Below are 18491 nucleotides of genomic sequence, written 5' to 3'. Positions count from 1 at the left end.
CAATACTTGTTACTTCCGTTATTAGTATGGTTAATACTAATATTATGATAGATATAAAATCCATATTACGAGTACGATAAAAATTTATTTAATATAAAGTCATATATTTTGGCTAATGTAACCACCATGCAAATATTAAATAATAATGTATCTAAGGTTTCATATTTCTCAAAGAATCGAGAACATAGTACATTGTTAACTGAAACGAGCTTTTGTTGCAACTTGACGTAGAAATGGATCGACCAATACTGACGTAGAATTTTGCCTATCAATAGTATTTGAAGAATAAAATCAATACACGTTGTAATATCATCTTCGTAGTGCAAATATCGAATAAGTATTTAACTTGAAACTGAATTCGTAACATTAACACGCACATGTTTGGGCGCGATTCCATTTATCGACGCCAATTCTGACTAATTAATTGCGTGGTGGATATTTTAAGCTTGATCGATATATCCTAGAATACACGTGCATTCGTAGTTGCAAATATGTGTATAGCATGTACCTAATCATATTGATCTGGTATATTTTGTCAGTGTACAATTCCTCGCACTGTAATACAATTCGTCTTTCTTTACGCATAAATTTCACTCTTTTATTTATAAATCCACTTTATTACACAAAGTATATTATACACGTATCGTTTATATTTTATTGCAACGAAATACACTTGTAAGTGTAATCATACGTAACAATCTATCGTGTGAAAGTTCTATCATATTATTTTCCACGGTTCCTGACAGAATATTAAGTAGTTAATTCGTACATTCGACGAATATCGGTACTTTAAAGGAAACTGCTGGTTTACACGATATACGATAATTGTGAACACGAATGAACGCGTTTCCCTTTTTGCCCGATTTCATTGGGTTTTCGATAGTTTTGCACGGGTTTGCGCGCTTCGCGTAGTTTCACGCGGTTTTGCGCCGAATCACACACAGTGTGATACGGTTTCGCGCGAATTTGTGCAGCTTCGCGCTTTATTGCGTGGTTTTACGCGAGTTTGTTGAAATTTGCGCAGTTTCTCCTCCATTCGTACGATTTTACGTGGTTTCGATCAGTTCTGCGCCAAGTGTACGTCAATTCATACGATATTGCTTGGATTCGAGTAGCTTCACGCGGTTTGTGTACGATTTCGTGTAATTTCACGCCGTTTGGCATGCTTTCACGCGAATTCGCGACGCGACGATTCACCAAGTTCGGTGCAGGTTCTCGCAGCATCGCGCAGTTTTCTGCGGTTTTGGCCGTTCAAAGTGAAGCAATGCGACGCGTTTGGTTCGCATCCAGCTTGACCGCGTGCATCGAGCATGTCCGGCTACCTTCACCACCGATAACGTCGCGCGCAACTCTCTCTTCCCGCAGATGTAAATTAATTAAGCGACCCTAAATCACGGTGATAAATCAACACCGTATCGTAAATCGTAACGTTGTCGCGGTGTGCGTTTGATCGAACCTGTGCGTGGCGTCGAAATCGACGGGCGTCAAGCGGCCTCTGCCACACAGAAAGCATCGCTTTTCATCTGATAGTCGAAGTCGAGCTGTGCTGACCGTGCCTGGTGCTTAGATGGCATCGGTCGTTCCTGCATCGACGCGTGTCAAGCAGTCTGTCACGTTGAAAGCATCGCCTCTCCTATGTTCGAGTAGATTGATCCGCGTTGATCACGCTCCGTGCTTAGATCGACTGTTTCTGATACGTAGAATGTATGGTTCTCGTGTGAGGATTGGAACTAGGTTAGAGTTTAGATAAACAGGTCTTATTAGTAAAGGAATTATTTAGAGGAATTTTTAAAATTTATACCTTCAGCCAACTGCTTCTTATTTTACGTTTCATATTTGTATTTAACATGGAATCGAGAAAGATACGTTAAGATAAATTTATATGGAACTTGTCAAATTGTAAAAATTTACCTTCAGGTGGACGTTCAGGAATATTTTAGTATTTTGAGGATATTTGACGATTTCTCGATTACTCAAAATGCGTATGTAGCGATTACACAGAGATTATATTTGAAAGGCTTGTAGAATTAAAATCATCGTACTTAGTCGAAATAATTTCACAATTACTAGATAAGCAGAAACTAGAAAACAAGGGAAAAGATTAGGCGTCGGAGTAGCCATGTAAAGTGATAGAAGATAATGTATCGTTCCGAGCTAAATCCCTGAACCCCGGCTTGGAGTATCTCATCAGAGGACTTAACCCGCATTAAAGTGTTCATTGAGAACGTTCCTAGCTGAATAGGGAGTCGAGGGCTCGTTTAAGGACGGTATTGAGGTTACGATTTGGATTCAGTAACTCGCGTTTTCTGCGTTAAATGGTCCAGCAAATTTCTACATTCATCTTAATGGTTTGGAAGATTAGGTACAAAGGATCACGCGTGCTCAAATAATCTTTGCAAATTTCAGGAAAATTCGCAACTTAAATACGCTCGCGAGCCATGAAACGGGATGAATTTTGTTTGAAAAAGCTGATGGGGAAAAGACACGAAATTTTGCGTTTGTTCGCTATCTGACCCTTGACACATGTACAACAGTTGATTAGAAAAATCGGTGAACGTCACTACTAGTTCTGTGAAAAATGTACATTTATATTTCAAATATCTATTTTCCATTTGTCATCGATTCAATTATCGTTTTGTAACGCTGTAGAATAAAAGGAAAAGAAAAGAGTGAAAAAGGAAAGAACGGGGGCAAAGGAAATGCAGCCTCTTTCCTACGAAAACTTTCTAACGGGTTCGTATTTTAAGGAACAGGAGTTTAAGTCAAAGGATTGTGTGAGAATTTATGAGAATCCATGTTAGTGAAAATTTATCGAGCGAATCTAGAGCATTGGATCGCACGAGGAAAAATAAACGAAGTTATATGTAAATCTGAATAAAAGCAACCATTTCTTAGCATCCCTACAAAAGCATCCCTAATTTTTATACTTTTTCCTCGATTAAAAAATCGATTCACCGCGTCGTCTACTTAAATTTCCAGTACGTTTTGTTCCTTTTCATTCCTCGATTCCCATAGAAATCGTTGTTCAAATTGAGAAGTTCCGCCGTACTTTCTTTATCTTATCCCGATGAATTCGCCGAGAATCGAACGGAATATTTACCGTTCCCGAGATCGTTTTAATCGTTGCGTTCGTTAAAAGTTGGAGAGCAAAGATCGCCGGGAACGCATCAATTGATTCAAAGTTGTCACGTTCAGGGCGTCTGCGTTGTTTCTCGCCGCGTAACCGGAAGTTCCGCTCGAGCAAACAACACGTCGGATATTTGCCTCGCTCGGCCAAGTGAAAAACAAATATCGTCAGCCATCTCCTGTTCGAAAAGCTCCGGCAACGTTTAGAAAGAACATCTCTGCTCGACACGGTAGAACGAACGTGTCATTATCCCTCGGTCGAGAAATAAATCAGTCAGTTGAAATCTGATGTTCTCTCTGTGTCGAGCCATTACGAGGAGCTCGCTTTGATTACGTTCGTACGGAAATTCACGTCACGCGACACGTAACATCGAGAACGGCGGAAACAAATGGAAACGCGAGCGTCTATTAAGAACAGGGGTTGGAAAAGAGAGATTTTCTTTCTCGATAAGGGTAAAATCCATCGGAAACTGAGATTCATGAACGTGACGGGTTGAAAGATAGTTCGAGGTGAAAAAGTCAAGGAAAATTAATCGACGCGAACTAGTAACGGCAGAAAACAATTTAATTCGTGCAGGAAAATTGCGAAGAAGCTATGAAAAGGTATGAAAAGATGTAAATGTAATAGCTAAAGTATTACATCGTAACTGCGCGCCGGAAGTTTACGAAACACGATTGCATCTCGTGAAATCTAGAATTTCAGGCGCTCGCGTCGAGAATATTAACTCGCGATTCATTTCTACAACTTCCATCGCGCTGCTATATCGGAGCGTATAAATTCAAATCGTCGCCGCACGTTTATACACCGAAACGGGGAACGATTCTGGTCTGAAATGTTACGGCAGGCAGGACGGTGAGTTAAGACGCGTGTATGCGTCCGCTAGAAATTGTTCCAGCACGATCAAATAGGCCTTGGGCGTTCGATGAAGAAAACGAAACGATTTGAACGTTTGCCACGCTCAGGCTGGATATTCAGATTCAGAGAATCGTTTCATGGTTTTGTCCGCAAACATGAACACGCGATGAGTAAATATTTTACCTCTGTGTTAACGACGCGAACAAAGTGGACCGTGAGCGTGTTAATTTGCAATTAATTCAAAACTGTTTTTCGAGATGGTTTCGTTGTTTAGAAGCGTGTCTCAAACAGAGTGTTTCGTGAAATGTAAATTCTACACAGAATGGTAAACTTAACAATAGTTGGAATTGTAATACACAGACTACGAATGTTTGTGCAAATTCGTATCCTATTAATGCAATTAAAGAAATGGAAACCGAATAGAGATACTTTTTATCCTCTGATTATTAGAAACAGTATTTTATTTTCAATATTTTGTACAGTTGCCCATATTAAAATTTTTCATAAATATACGAACATCCGTCTTATAACAAAACACGATGGATTCGAATAGCTCATTATTCGTATTTCTTAGGAAATTTATGGTTTTATTTAGTTGATGGTACGACATACGAGGCGATATATGGATTCTATCCAATATCCTCGAAATTTGACGTTAAATGGCGTTGCAATCCCGATCGCGACGGTTCATTAATCGAATAATGAAACGCACAGTCATTGAAAGCCACGGATAATCGAAATTGTGCCTGTGTACAGGTCAAGACACACGCCTCTGATGCACGGTTAATCGATATTTCGACTAATTGATGCTTGACTCGATTAATAATTACAACAGTTTGTCGCGTGACTGACGTGTACAACTTACAAAATGGATTCGATTCCTAATCGAATGAAATCGAACGTAGGAAGCCACAAAGCGGAGAGCAATTTCTTTTCAATTTCCGCTTTCCTTCTACAGCAAGAGTAAAGGGCTGAGACGACTGTGAACGTTGTGAAAAAAAAAATTTGTTTGCTTCTCCATTAAAATGGCAAAGTGGGTTTGTTAGCAGCGAACGAAGAACGATTAAAAGGCTGCAAATTTCAGAAGTAATTACTTTTGAGAATTTCAACATTCGTGTTGTTCGGATCTTTGTGCAAGCTCGCAATTACCTTGCAAACGGTGCTTTACAGCCTCGCGAAAGCTCTGCAATTTCTTCTTCTTGAAATTCATTAAATTAAAAGCAAAATCAATTCGAGAAAGGAAAAATGTCTGGCTTGCGGTTAACTCGCGATAAAACGTAATGAGAAGTCCGAACCAGGTATAAGGTGTACGCAATACTGATTTCTTATATTTCTCCGACAAAATTTTGCTTGTCTTCTCGCAGAGCAAATATATCTCGATTTTGGTTCGCCCGTGGAGTATGAAGGGTTCGTAAGAGAGATTTGAATATTTCATAACAGTAATCTGTTATCGTACGAAACTTTCGAGGCGACTATCTAGGGCACATATATTCCATGTAATATCCAAAGTCACACAACAATCCACTTACCTTTTATTACGAGGGATAAGTGGTACGTGGCGTGTTCGATATGATTACGTATAATACTACGTATAAGAATAACCATGTTTCGTAATAACTGGATAGAATAAAAAAAAAAAAAAAAAAAAAAAGAAAAAAGAAAAAGGTGGAACGGGCCTGTAAGTTATTTCTATAAAACAATCTCATTTTCATACACTTGATAATCAAGCCGGATATCGAAGAGAGAATCCCTGCGAGTAAAACGGAGTTACTAAAAATATCACGGCTGACTTGACAAAAGACTTGAGCCACAACACGAAGTTAATTATCTCCATTTTGGTAGCCATTTTCTCTACAGCTTCCTATCCGCTCTTAGATACCAACAACAAGCTCCCTACGTACAATATAATCATGCAATCTCGCCAGGAGATATCGAACTCTGTTCTTACCTTTTTCAACGTTGAATAGACTTGGCGCCATAGAACCTCTCGAAAAGATTTTCTCTTTATTTTTCCGTGGAGTTGAAACGACACCTAACCCTCGTCCTCGATCGTGGAGAGTCGCGAAGAAAGGGACAGGACACGGAATCGTAATAACCGGCGGAGAGAGTGTCGGAACCTTTTTATTGGACGGAAGAGAGGCAGAAAGGCTTCCTTTGTGTCGGTGACGTTCTCATAACCACAGATTCCCGCTTTGCCGGGTCTCTCTTTTTTAACGGGCGCATTACTTCTATCAAACGGAAGTAGCCATAATTGCTTGGCACAATTAAGGTCAGCTCCATTGGAGGGAGTCCACCCTGCTAGGCAACCTCTTTGCTTTTTTTTCTATTCTAGCCCGGTTTCCCATGTTCCGTCGTTCTCGGTTGGCGTGTCCAATCAGCACCTGGATTAAGTTAACTGCATCGGCGCCTTTTCAATGGGTTCGTTCGAGCCGCGGCCGCGTTCGACGAGATCTCCCACACTTCTGTCTCTTCCTCTAGGTCCACCGTCAAAGAAGAAAGAGCCAAGTTAAAGAATGGAAGCTTCTTCGTATAAAGAGACACTTGGCCAGGCTCGGGTGGAAACGACTTGGTCTCCAATAGACGCGGCGACCTGTAATTGGACGATTGGATACGGAACGGGTATACTCGACTGACCTATAGAATAAGCCAGCATCCGGTTAATGGAATCGAGTCTCATACAGAAACGCGTCTTGTCTCTACGAAACATTTCTACGTAATAATTTGCGGTCTTCTTAATAATGTTATCCGCAAATAATGATAATTTTCTCGATTCGAAACATATGCGATGTTATCGATTCTCTATCTTCTAATATAACTCACGTATTATTTCCAAACGTATCAATAGGCGTAGTATCTGATGTTCGCTCATAAGGGCGGAGCACACAGAATTTACATTATTCATCGGAAATGTCACATCTATAAAAACAACGAACAGTATTCTCTATTATATCTTGATCGTATCTTAATTATAGCCACTTGACATCTTTTAATATCTCTGAATATTATTGTCTTGACGTGAACCACTCAATCGTTCAATCCTATCGAATCAAAAACATTCGAAAGGTGTTCAATTTCGTCCCAAGAAGTAGTATACTTCGCTTCAATATCGGGGGAAACGCACTGGCAATGTCCAAAGTTTGATCACGAACAGCTAAGTAGATAAGTCAGCATATGGTCAGACAGAACGCGGTAAGTAGAAGAGGAAGACAGCGAAGGATACAATCGGTGAATGTTCTCGGTGAAGCTGTCTGGTACAAGGATAGCTTTCATAACTACCGGCTGGGACTAGGGGTCGGGTCGAAAACGGTGAGATAACGAGTAAATAACAGGTTAAAACCGGCGACTTCGCCCCGACTTGTCACGTTATGAACCGCTAAGATATTACATACTCTATCTCGTTATAACCATCCTCTTCTCATCTCTCGTATAACATCTTAGATATCACGGTCACTCTAGATGCCCGCAAAACACGACGATCGATAATGCCGTGTCTTACTTGTTCCTCACACCGATGGAGATACGCTAACGAGACATTGACGACATTTTCCGCGGGATGAAAACGCGAACATCATTGTACGCGGCTGGGATCCGACCTGTCAGAAGTATTCAGTATGTTTTGTACGGATTCTCCTCATTATCGAGGGTATGCCGCAAGAACGTCTTATTGGGATCCGATGGACGTTGCTACGATAATGAAAGTCGGTGGAAAATTTTACTCGTCAGACAATGTTTGCCGTGACGCGAATTAAGTAATCGTTGGATCTTTGATTTTTTTTTTAAATTAGTACGTTAGCTGACAGAGTAAATTGGAGGCGTTATTTCGAAAAATCTTTTTTGAATAGATCGTGCGATATTTAATGATGCTTGGTGTAACATTGTTTGATGAGAACCGAGGAGAAAGCAGGAGTTCGAATGATCGATAAGCTCATAGAAAATTAATAGCGCCAGAGCGAGTTGTTAAGTATGCGCTATAACGATGTTAAGGAAGGTAAAGGCTAGTAAAGAAAAGGGTCAAAGAAGATCAAATGGTTAACTTTGCATGGCAAAAAATGTAAATTTTATGTACCTATCTCTCAAACAGAACTTTATAAGGAAAGTAGGGAAAATTTGAGTTGATCTAACGGAATGAAAAATTAGGGGGAAGGATGATAATCGTATAAAACTTGACATGAGAAAGATTCTTAGATGGGATGTAGAATATTTCAACGGTGCTTCAGGATTTATAGATTCTTCCCTTTTTCTATTACACGCCCATAAAGATTCTGAATAGAAATAAAATAATATTTGTTATCTTTATATTTCTTTGGAATCAGTCACTTGTATAGTTGTTCTAACGAAATTCTTTGTTTTTCGGTTTTGTTGCAGACAAAATCACAATCTCGCAGCAAAGATAGCGAGAACGTGGAGAGAGCAGAGACAAAAGGCCGAACGAAAATCGTGGTGTGGAGATTGAACCGAGGTCGAACGTATTCGCGTAGAAACAGAGTATCGTGACGCGCCTTTGTGAGACCGTGAAACGGGGCGACAGGGCACAGATTTTTCATTCACGATGATCGTGCACGCGTATGACACAGAAGAACGTGGTTTCGGGGAAGGAGACGCGAGGTGCAGTCCCGTGTAAATCAAAACTGACGTGGAAACGAAGACTCTGTCGCGATGAAAAGTAACTAAGGACAAAGTTCCGTCGTATCGTCGCCCCGGCAAGATGAAAAACAGGATGCGGAGAATAAAGTGGCGCTAATTCAAAAGTTTCTCTAATTTCAAAGCCGATAATACTACGGACAATTTAACCGCGAACTTTGAAACGCACGAAAACAGATGCTCGTTCACGGATCATTAACCTCTCCAAGTCGGTGTCGACTGTACGAAATCACCGCGAGTTTAACTTACTACTTGCGCGGCTAATTACTTATGAACGATTCGTTTGAACGTTACGTTGATAAATCTAGATACACGACTTCGATTTTGTCGTATAATTTTCACGTATTTGATTTTACGTATTTGAAACTAATTGCCGGAGGAGGGTGGAACGGAGGTAGTTCGTACTTAGATTAGCAAAATAATAAAAGAAAGAGATTAAACAAAGTATAAGACGAAATATCGTAGAATTATTGGCTATGTTTGTTCGGGGTAGAAATAAAATCGACGATACAGCGGATCGGTGTGTAAAGAAAAGAAATCGACAGTAGAGACGGAAACGTCGGTAAAGATGATATTAAGGCAGAGAACTGATTGAAACGTGGGAAATGGCGATTGTCGAGGCTGTTAGTGAGATGAGTGCGACTCGTTTGAGTGCGTGGTTCGGCACTGTTCTGTTCGTGGCTACGACGCTCGTTCACTCTCAGGTCACATGGACGCCGATCTACGTGGGCTCTTACAGTGAGTACCTTTCTTTTACTATAAATCTTTCGTAGAGATTGTATCATAAATTGCGATCGTGTTTAACGTTGATGAAAATCTCTCGTTCTTACACGTTTCGTTCTTCGATCGTGAATTTGACTTTACCAGTAGTTTTGCCACTTTGATTATTTTCATTATTTCACTGGCAAAGTGAAGTATGAAATAAAAAAAGTTGTTTTTTTTTGTTCGTTTATATCGAAAAATCTGGAATGTAGGGAACAGATATTTGTACAAAGTTCCTCGTGTATATTACACCCTGAACATTGATGGAATAGTTTCCCTCGTTTAAACGTGCAACGGTTCACTCAATCGTATAAATTTAATTACGGCACAAAGGAAGAATATTACGTGTATGCATAGAACGCGAGATTATGGAATGCAGAATGACCACGTAATTCATAAAAGTGAAAACAAAAACGGGCGGGAACCCGTTATGTAGATAAACGTCACTTTCTATTAAAATCCCTGTTACATAAAATTTCAATTCCAATGAAAAATTTACCGTATCAGTCGCTACGTCCAATCTGTGATTTTCCAATTTGCAAAACCTCTTTCTGTCTTTCTGCTTTGATTAGATCGTTTGTTGTTCTATTCTATCGTATTTCCACAGTATGAATATTTCAAATCTTTTCTTAAATAAAAATTCCAAAAATATATTTCATTAGTCCTGTGTACATGTGAATATAATTTATGACTGTCATGTCATATGACCCTCGTAGACCAGTCGAATTAATTACTCGTTACCTGAACTCTTGCTAAATTTCAACTGTATTCTCGTTGTTAACGCCATGCACGTCGTCTAATTGGCGATACTTACAATCTCGAGGATGTTTAAGACTCGTGAAAAATGAAACGGGAAAATTTACTACACCCGGTCGTAGGCTATGAAACACGAGTAACGTCGTTCATTCATGCCTTGTGCCAACGATTCATATCCCACTAGGAAAAGAGAATGAAAGAGAGAGAGAGAGAGAGAGAGAGAGAGAGAGAGAGAGAAAGAAGAGTTCCTCACGCGCGTGCAATTTCTTTTCAACCCCGCTTGATCTTGAAACGACGCTGGTCCCGTCTAGTGGCTGCTTGACTTACAAATAACGGTATCGACGCGTTCGGTTTACATATTTTCGCAGCTCGTCACGTTTTTCATTTCGTGTCGACGAATGGGGAAATGAAAACATCAGAAACTGCAATTTTTAGCTACTTGAAATACCGGTTACAGCGATTGAAAGATCGATTATGAATAATGGAATTTGTAAAATTGAATTGTAGCTGTTCCACTGTTTTCTTTTTTTTTTCTTTTTCGTTATTCACTCCTTTCTTTCGACTTTATTTGGCTTGGAACGAAAAGAATATATCTTTATAATCTCCTCGGACGCTAAACCGACTAATTTCACTTTTGCGGTTTTCTCAATTTGATTAATCAGAAACATAATTACTGCTCTATTTCTCAAAAAATGTATGACTCACTTTGTCGAAAGAAGGTCGTACAGATAATCGTAGATTGCAATCGGAATTTGAATGCGGTCACTTTCTCTGTATTTTAATTTATCGTATCGATCGATGTGGCTTCTGAGCACCTCATATATCACATATACGACTTCATTTACTGCAATGTTCATTGGCAACTTCTTCGTGTGCTTGTTACGTTTCGCTTCTCTTTTTTTCATCAAAGTTCAGCAATCAGTTGTGCAGCTGCGGCACCGGGGAAAGCGTCGGATTGATCGCGTCAATTAACTCAGTGTGATGCTCGCGCGGAACTTCGCAAACGAGTACAATTAATGGCGCGTCGAGCTTGTGCGAGGGCGACAAGCAAGCCGATACGCAGGGAAAGGGAAACGGCACAGGGAGGAAGAAAAGGGCTGGCGCAGCAGGATGATTTGCAATGGCACCGATAGATCTCGGATTACACGCGCGTTGAACGGCTCGACCGGGCCAGGTCTCGCTAATAATTCTTCGGATACGAGAAGTTTCGCGACCAGATCGCGACGACACGTGTCGTTGACAAATAGGAAAATCTGCGAGTCGTGCCGTGTTTTAATCAGCGCCCGGTGATTCGGGTCAAGTGTGACGATCAATCCGCGTTCAATCCGTTTTCACTGGCGTCTCTAGCAAGCGGCCGCGCGTCATCTTTCTAGACGATTTTCCGTCCCCCCTAATGAAATTCCTGGCCACGTTTCTCACAAATCTCGACAGAAACTCGATTCGGTAAGCGAATATTTCGACGATGTCTCTTAATCAGGCTAGTTTCGTGTAAATCTGCTCATGTTGCAGGTTGTCGATTTGGATGTTGGACAAGCGCGTTGATATTTCCCGTAGAAGAAACTGACGACTTTATTAGACGAGATTTCGAAAGATATATTGGCAATCGATTCGTTAGTGAAACCAAGCCGCGTTTATTCTCAATAAATCAAGTCAGTTGGATATGTAACGAACCGTGGAAGCTGTTAATTCCCGTGGCGATTCGTTTATGTTTTAGCTGTTGATTGTTTCGGTCGATGAAAGAGAAACTTATTAATTAGCGAGATTATCGTTGCATGGTCGCTCAAGCGAGCACATATTCTTGTTAAGGTAGAAAAGTTACGCTGTTCGTTGTTGTTTTTTTGTTCTCGAAAACTCGTTTCACTTATTGAGATTGGATCATTCGTCAACAGCGAAGGATAAAGCCACACCGAGACGCATTTGTTAACGACCAGCACATGCGATTCTTTTCTATTAACGTTTATAGAAGCGAGACCAGTTGTTTGCCGATCAATAACAATGCATCACGCGGAGATCGAATTATCACGCTCAGAAGACGGTATCTTTTATGGTTGAAACACGGCGTTCGCGTTTCAGTGATCACGTAGATCGGATCGAAAAGTAATCGCGTGGCTGTTCACTGAAAAGATATAGCAGCTTTGCAGGTTGGAAATCAATTCTAAACGTGCGCGAAGTAACTCGATTTCCTGCGGATATATCTACGATTACTGATACGAGTTTATACCGATCAGAGAAATGTCGCCCAGTTCGAAACTTCGCACGGGCTGACCACAAATGGAGCTTAATCATTTGCGGTACTCGATTGCGAGAAATTAAGGTCTTATCCTCCTGTTGAAACTACGTCAAATTTACCTCATCTGAACAAACTCTATCGTCGATGTTTCTATTGTTAAATATTTCATCGGTTATTAAATACAAATTTGATCGTAAAATTTTATAGAACAGAATATTAATTGAACAATTTTGTAGAGCTGACTCGTCTAATCGCATCTACAAAGATTTATTGAAACTTTCGCGTTACGTTTTAAATAATTCATTTGTAATCCATACTGTTAGAGCGTCGAGCAAGTAGAACAGGTATATGTATGGTCAGACAGCGCAGTAACTCTTAGGAAAGTGGCACTCGTTCGTCAATTTACGTTTGTATTTACATTTTCTGTGTCTCGAGACGTTTAATTCATAGCATAAAAAACATTCTTAGTCCAAAACAAACATTTCTTTTAGTCAGTCTGTCTCATATGGAAGCTCGTGAGCAATTGTTCTGAAACAACTCGGAGATAACCCCGGTTGGACCATTTTAGGATCTAAGCTGGCCTTGTAAGTCCGCTCAAAGGGCACTCACGAGTCGTGTAGAGATTCGGTGGAATAATTCAAGCCACAAACATCGCGGTAAAGATCAGTCGTAGGATAGCTACGAGGGTGGTGGGGGTGACGAAGTGGCGGAGTGTAGGAAAGGGCGTGCTGGTGAAGATTCTCCTTTGCAGTTGGTTGTCGTCAGTAGCAGACTGTACTCTAATTAACGGTGGGATAGCAAGAGCACCCGAGAGAGATGGAGAGTCGTTCTAATAATTTGTGTGCGCGCGCGAGACGAACGAATCCGCGTAGCTCGTGCCAGAGAAAGAAGATGAAGATTTGCTACGAGCCAAGAGTAGAACCAAGTTATAGCGAGAAGAAGACGTTCTCTGGTGTCGGTATCGACCTTAGCTTGAGAGGTTTACCTTAAATGTTTTTAATTAATTACGAGACGCTGCTATCCCCTTTCGTCGCTTTATCCGGTGTTCTCTTATTCTCGTCGAAGTTTCGAAAAGTCAACAGAAGAAGCGTTAGATTCTATTAGATTCTACGGTAGGTTAGGTGACTGCATTTCATCCGTTCTACGTTAATTGTCAGCGATAATTACTTCGATAATTGTTGCTCGTATTCTATAATATACGTATAATATCAACTTCCTCTTATGATATCGGGGAAGTTTTCGGATGTAACCCAAATACCGAATCATGTTACTCAACTGTTAATACTAGGAATTTTAACATCGATAATTAACGCAAGACGCATCTTAAATAAAATATTCACATCGTCGCGTTACCGGATATCATTAACTTTTCTTCTCTTTACTCGAGCAAAATATGAAATCTAAAACACCGTTACGCTTCGTGAAGCATAAATATTTTTTTACCATTAAATTCGCTTTTTCCCTCTTCTCGAAAGGATATGATTTCCTCGGGAAAGGTTTTCTTCATAAATATTCGCATTTAAATTACTCCGGTTCTTGTTGCTCTGCAACGTTACCAGCCAATCGATCGCATTCGCGAAGCGCGAGGTCAAGTTCAGAAAAGATCCGCTGAGTCTTAAAATGAAATTCAATCTACCGTTGCGATCTGGTGACGACGAGTCTTCGTCCGATTGTTATTCTATGCTGAATCGGTCCGTTTAGTTCGTTGCGAGCGGAAGAAAGCGAAAAGAGAGAACGAAAGATGGAAAAAGAAGAAATTTCAAGAAGTTGAACGACTTTGCGCAATTGCGTTCGCCATCATGGCGGAAAGTTTCTTCTAGCAAATGAAGGCAGGCAGTAAAAAAAAGTTGAGGCAGAACTACTCGCGAAGCGGCAACAAGAGTCAGCTCGGTCGAACGAGGCCGAATGCTGCGGTCATTTCGGGCTGCTCGTAAGTTCTTACGAACCTAAACGGCCCTCTTTCGTCACGCCTCCATTCCTATCCTCTTCCTAGGCTAAGTGGCCCTCGCTCCACGTTCCTCCGCTCTCGTTTGCTGGCCCATCTTTTTGCGGTTCCTATACCGGTTTCGAATTTTCCTCACGGATCAAACTTTGATCCGTTCACAAGTTTCATTACATTGTTTCATTAACAAGTTCCAACGGTGATACCAGATCGTGAGACGAATTAATTAATTACCTTCGTCTCGACTATTCATCTGTATGACTATTTAGTATGGATAACGCTTATTGCGGTACGCAAGCTACCACTGTGGATCAAAGTTTCCTTTCATTCTTAATTAAAAAGATAAAGCAACGATATTTCGAATATTCGGTCTAGCAAAAAAAAAAAAAGAATTCTCATAGAATTGGATTGTAATATTTAATTTAATAATGTAGTGTTCGATGTGGTAAAAACTTGATTTACTCTGCTTTGGTATTAATTTTACACTATGTGAAATTAAAATACGTTCTGACACATTGTCAAACAAATATTGTAAAAGGAAGGAAAGGTTATGCTTCGTGTTTATTACATTTTTTCTTTTAAAACGATAAATTTCGAAGTCTAATGAGTATATCTACAAAGAAACGACTACTGGATTTATGATTCATTATATAATAGGAAACCATGAGAAAACGGTTTTGTTGCTTTTCTATGGCGCAGGAAACGTTATATTCGGAAAAGTTTGCGAAGAAGAAAACGCCTAGGTTAGACGGGCAAACACGGTGAGGTCTTGTTTGCTTTTTCAAAGAAAGGACACGTAGAATACGTACGTGAAAAAGGGAAACGATGTCCCTCTTTATTCCAGCGCGTGTCTTCACATAGAGGAATCCAATATTGATGATCGCCTTTCCTCCATAAGCAATTTCGAACCAACAATTCCTGTATTCATAATGAAACGTGCTTGCAAACTTGAAAGGAATCTATACTGCGTTTTCTCCTCGGTAAACTCGAACGAACATGACCTGGTAAACTGAATATCGCGACTCCGAACATTGAGACGTAGAGTGCTGCTGAAATGTTCCTTCAACGTAACCTGTACACCTCCGTACGATACTTCGATACTTTGCAAACAAAAGATGTTATTTCAAATCTTAATACTTAACCAATATCAACGATACTGATGATACGTAAATTGGATTCAAACCACTAAATTGTCCGATGCTCTAGGTTTTACTTCAATTTAGTTATCTATTTCTCATGAAGTATCCGTTTGAATTAAGATTATTCCAATTTAAAAGACTTTCGAACCAAATAATTTGGTTTGTGTATACGAATGTCAATTTGAGACTAAGCTACTTGGATTCAAACCACCGATAACCTGCTTAATTCGAACGAGGCTATACATTCAGTTTCTTATTTAAGGCTTTAAGCAAATCACGAAGTACTACATTTCTCTTAGAAGCTGAATTTTCATTTCCAATTCGATTCAAGGCAAAGAGATCGCAATAACTCTATCACAAATTCTTCTTACGCGCTTGCATCGCAAAGACTCGCTTCTACTTTCGAGACATCTCCGTTTAGCATTGCCTCATATCCTTTCATACCTAACTAGTCTATATGTACAAAAGGACAGAGCGTGGAATAGCAACAACGGGCTCGGTCCCAACGATTTCGTAGACTGACGCGAAGTTTGACCACGTTCGCGTGGAAACCGCCAGTGGAAACAAAGTGGACGAACCCCGGAAGACCACCTGCGTGTCCAGTGTGCAGGTGCATTGCAGTTTCATAGTCTTGAACCTGGTGCGATAGCCAGAGCGTTCTGAAGCGAACTGTAATCCTGTTTTCTAAATGTAACCTAACTTTGGTGAACATGTGTACGTCGGACCGCAAGCACTGTTCGACAATTTGTCTCCACAGCCCAACACTCTGCAACTATCCCTTCGCTCTCTCCCATATTCCTCACTCCTTGTGTCTTTCTTTCTCTCTCTTTCTCTCTTTCTCTTTCTATCGCTCTACCGTATTTTCTCGAGCGAAATTGAGGATTGTTACGATTCCTTCGATACCTTGACGCTTTCGAAGCAACGATTCAACGTTCGAAACTATAGCTTTGAAATTCAGCGGGCAAATTAGGGAACCACGACGAAGTCCGACCGCGTCAAAGCTTGCCTTGCTTCTTAAACTGGAATTAACAACTTTCATTGCTAGTGGAAGATTTCGTCCGCGTTGCTTCGCGCTTCTAATTCGTCGACGATTTCTCGTTGAGCTTTCAAACCGACATAGCGTAATACCAATTGTCTATTTTATACCCTGGAAAACACTCGTAGGAATTTTGTTTGCGTGAATTATAAGTAAATTCTATCAAGAACAAACGCTTCGTTTCTTCTTTATCCAATTTAATGGCTCTCGAGTTTAAACCTGAATAGAAGAGAATAAACGAACTTCTTCTAAATTCTGGTTATCCAGCAAGGTATTTCTGAGGGAAATGCCTAGAACTCTGGCAGAATTCTCGAAATACAAGTGTAACGTATTGCTCGTGGTAAATTGGAGCCAGAGGAATTCAGTATTCCAAGAATTCCGGTTTATGATGCGTCTATTCTCAGCTCGAATGGTGATAAAGCGACTTCTTAGACGTTGCTTGGTTAATGAAATGCTGCCAAGTTACGTTCTATGTTGTTAACATAACCCTCCTCGCTTTGGATAGTTGCACAAATGAATATACGAATGCGACGCGTGTAAACGTACCATGATTGAACAAGTAGACGCCATGAACCATTTAACGGCCTTTCACGTTTTGGTTTACGACATCATAAACAGTTATATATTGTGTAAGAGTCTTAGGTCATCAGGACCTGGTACTGACGCATAGATCAAACAGGAATATTCCACACTCAGAAATCAACGAAGATACGAAATAGATATTTCATTTTATCGTAACTGTATCTTCGAGAATTAGCAATTCCCTAAAAAAATATTAATTATCTTCGTGGCATAAATATATCGTCAGGTAAGATACAATTTTTGAATATAAGTACTCGTCGAAAGTATCTTTGATATTTTTTATTTAGTTTCTCACAAAATTGATTCCAGATTTTATTTTCTTATAAATCTCATACGTATTCTATAACAATTAGATCAGACTTGCATAAATTGCAGTAACATTTATAAATCAAGAAAAGTCACGAACAAGTTACACAATGAAACAAATATCTCAAAATTCGTTTCTTTATAATAATATGTGGAGACATATTTTAAATATATAATTTTTATCGTAAGATCGGTAACGCGAATGATCTAAAATTTTTGTACTATATTTTGCATTCTTATTGTTATAGATTATTAATTCCACTAACAGATAATTTTCTTCAAGAAGCAGTTTTTACATTTTGCTTGAAATTAATCGTTCTGGAAATGTAGATGACTGTGCCAGGTAACTCATCCTTCGTACACAGCGATAATGCATACATATGTATGTGCACTCTATACGGTGGATAGGTCGGTACAGAGCGTGGATTAGAGAACGCGGTAATTTGCCACGTGACTGGCGCCAGTCCTTCGGCGAATCACATTACCATATGATAATCATTGTAATTTTGTTATCATTCAGCCCCGATAGCGGTGAAATTATCTCTGAAATATAACATCGAGCCGGTTGTTCGTAGACTCGCCACGAGGGTAATAACGATCGCTCTCATCGACCTACGCCCCTCTTCTTTCTCTTCGTACTAATTAAGAAATTATGTTATTCAATTAATCTTATTTTCGTTTGGCTAAGGTTCCGCGCAACACAGCTCAAGCCGCCAGTATAATTTGTTTATCGATGTTAATTAGCGTCCACGACGGTAATACCTCGCAGATAACGCGAGCAATTATACGAGGTGGGGCACAGTTTGTCTCATCCCACCTCGTAGCTTGCCAAGAGCTTTATACCTTATAATAAATCGTCCTTAATCGCCGGCTAGCATTATCCAATCAACTATTTACGTGGTCCATTGTTCACGTTTCGTTAATCCCACCTGTTAATCCCGCGTAGGGTTAAAATCATGCTTGTATCTCTTGTTTAATTCCGCAAACTTTGTTGCTACATGCTCATGAAATTACGTTTCATTGTGGGGAGAATTCCATGGAACAAGAGATTTTCGCGTTCCTTCGCAGTTTTATTTGCGTTATGCATACATTTCTATTTGTACAATATGATATTG

The 18491-nt window shown here is 40.0% G+C and overlaps 1 protein-coding gene across 13 annotated transcripts in view; it reads left to right on the top strand.

Annotated features, from left to right (window-relative positions):
- Positions 1-18491, top strand: part of LOC126918437 (uncharacterized) — a 266330-nt gene that overhangs the window by 42928 nt on the left and 204911 nt on the right. For 3 of the 13 annotated variants that reach the window (XM_050726334.1, XM_050726329.1, XM_050726325.1), the window contains exon 2: positions 9169-9361. In XM_050726334.1, coding sequence (XP_050582291.1) covers positions 9229-9361 — 133 coding nt within the window. In that variant the 5' untranslated portion in view covers positions 9169-9228. Of the gene's footprint in view, positions 1-8347; positions 9362-18491 lie in introns of all 13 variants that reach the window. The other 10 variants (XM_050726326.1, XM_050726324.1, XM_050726320.1 and 7 more) reach the window with 5 other exon arrangements.

This window comes from Bombus affinis, chromosome 7 (genome assembly GCF_024516045.1).
Source record: "Bombus affinis isolate iyBomAffi1 chromosome 7, iyBomAffi1.2, whole genome shotgun sequence".
In the NCBI taxonomy this organism is placed as follows: Eukaryota; Metazoa; Arthropoda; class Insecta; order Hymenoptera; family Apidae; genus Bombus; species Bombus affinis.
This window is presented reverse-complemented; position numbering and strand designations above follow the sequence as displayed.